General features: G+C 31.4%; 1 protein-coding gene across 1 annotated transcript in view; it reads right to left on the minus strand.

Moving 5' to 3' along the window:
• Positions 1 to 1,928, minus strand: part of LOC106471464 (hemicentin-1-like) — a 38,278-nt gene that overhangs the window by 10,249 nt on the left and 26,101 nt on the right. The window contains exons 3-4 of the mRNA XM_022400079.1: positions 1,171 to 1,467; positions 600 to 872 (exon numbers count right to left, since the gene is read on the minus strand). Coding sequence (XP_022255787.1) covers positions 600 to 872; positions 1,171 to 1,467 — 570 coding nt within the window. The remainder of the gene's footprint in view (positions 1 to 599; positions 873 to 1,170; positions 1,468 to 1,928) is intronic.

Raw genomic sequence — 1,928 nt, forward strand, 5'->3', positions numbered from 1 at the left:
TTTACACATGTTAGCTATAATGTAGCAAGATTTTTATAAATGTTCGTACACGACAGTGTTTAGTACTAATGATAAAATAAAATATATTGATAAGTTAAGACAGTGTTTAGTACTAATGATAAACTAAAAGATAATGATAAATTTTAGACAGTGTTTAGTACTAATGACAAACTAAGAGATAATGATAAGTTTTAGACAGTGTTTAGTACTAATGATAAACTAAAAGATAATGATAAGTTAAGACAGTGTTTAGAACTTATGATAAACTAAGAGATAATGAAAAGTTTTAGACAGTGTTTAGTTGTAATGATAAATTAAGAGATAATGATATGTTAAGACAGTGTTTAGTACTAATGATAAACTAAAAGATAATGATAAGTTAAGACAGTGTTTAGTACTAATGATAAACTAAGAGATAATGATAAGTTTTAGACAGTGTTTAGTTGTAATGATAAACTAAGAGATAATGATAAGTTTTATACAGTGTTTAGTTGTAATGATAACAAACTAAGAGATAATGATCTGTTTTAGACAGTGTTTAGAACTTAAGATAAACTAAGACTCTAATATTAACTAAACAGTAGTTGATCAGAGCTCACATTGCACTATCAACCCCTCAGAGGAGGACATCGAACTCCAGCCGGCCTCGTTCAACCCCTGACAGGAATAGTTACCAGTGAAATGTCTCTTAACTCCTACGAAGATCAACCTGCTGACTGTGCTTTCTTCCAGAAACTTCCCGTCCTTGTACCAGTTCACTCCGGTAAGGTTTTTAGGGTTACCTTCCAAGGTGTCGCACGTTAGGAACACAGAGGAGTTCGTTCCCTCTATAGCTATGGGAGGGTTTATTATCAGACTGACTTGTGAAGGATCTAGGATATCAATAAAATATATTAAGTTATATACGGATATATAAGTATCTGATCTTTTTGTGTTGTATTTATTTACTTGAGACACTCGAAAAATATAGTTACTTGATTTTTACGTGGTAAGAATTATTTAAAATATGTGTTGTAAATAAAACAATCTGCGCTTATAACAGTTGTAAAAATATATATATAGAATATCGTAATATTTTGTATAGATTTTAATTAAATTGGCTGTGGAGTTAAAACGCTCTGTTCTGAGTTATTAAGAGTTTGTAAGTGAAAGTAAAGAATTATTCATTACATAAAACATCCAAATGCACAAAATTGAAAGACGTCCCTCTTCCGTAAGCGTTTTTCACTTGGCAGCTATAAACCCCGGCATCCTCTCGTCTGACGCTTTTGATGTCTAACTTCGGTATAGGGTTTTTAGTTAGACGAAAACGCTCTGTCCGAGCTTGAGACAGAATTCTGTTGTCTTTGAACCACACGATCTCTGTCACGTTCGGTGGATTGGCGTTGAAATAGCAAGTTAAGACGGCTTCGTCAGACTCGTTCACAGGATAGTATCCTCGGGGTAACACTTCGACCGCTGGAGGAACTGTAAACCAAGAGAAAGTTATCTAATTCTACTAATAAAGCTTTCTTTTTAACACTTCAGAAAATCTTCAAAAATTTATCATTTCAGTGTACAAAAGTGAATTATAATATCTCAAGCCTTGTCATAGCTTTTGAAAAAAATATTTGCAGCTCCAAAGCCAAACAAAGGCATGTTTTTTTTTATAATTAATATTTTCTGTTGTTTAAGTCTAGCTAGTTTTCAAAGTAGTTTGAGAGGTTTTTTTGAAGTGTTTTGAGAAGATGTTATTGTTTATAAACAATGGTTTGAGAAGATGTTATTGTTTATAAACAATGGGTTAAGAATATTTATTGTTTATAAACAATGGTTTAAGAAGATTTATTGTTTATAAACAATGGGTTCAAGAAGATTTATTGTTCATAAACAATGGGTTAAGAAGATTTATTGTTTATAAACAATGGTTCAAGAAGATTTATTGTTCA

This window comes from Limulus polyphemus, unplaced genomic scaffold (assembly GCF_000517525.1).
Source record: "Limulus polyphemus unplaced genomic scaffold, Limulus_polyphemus-2.1.2 Scaffold4639, whole genome shotgun sequence".
NCBI lineage: Eukaryota > Metazoa > Arthropoda > Merostomata > Xiphosura > Limulidae > Limulus > Limulus polyphemus.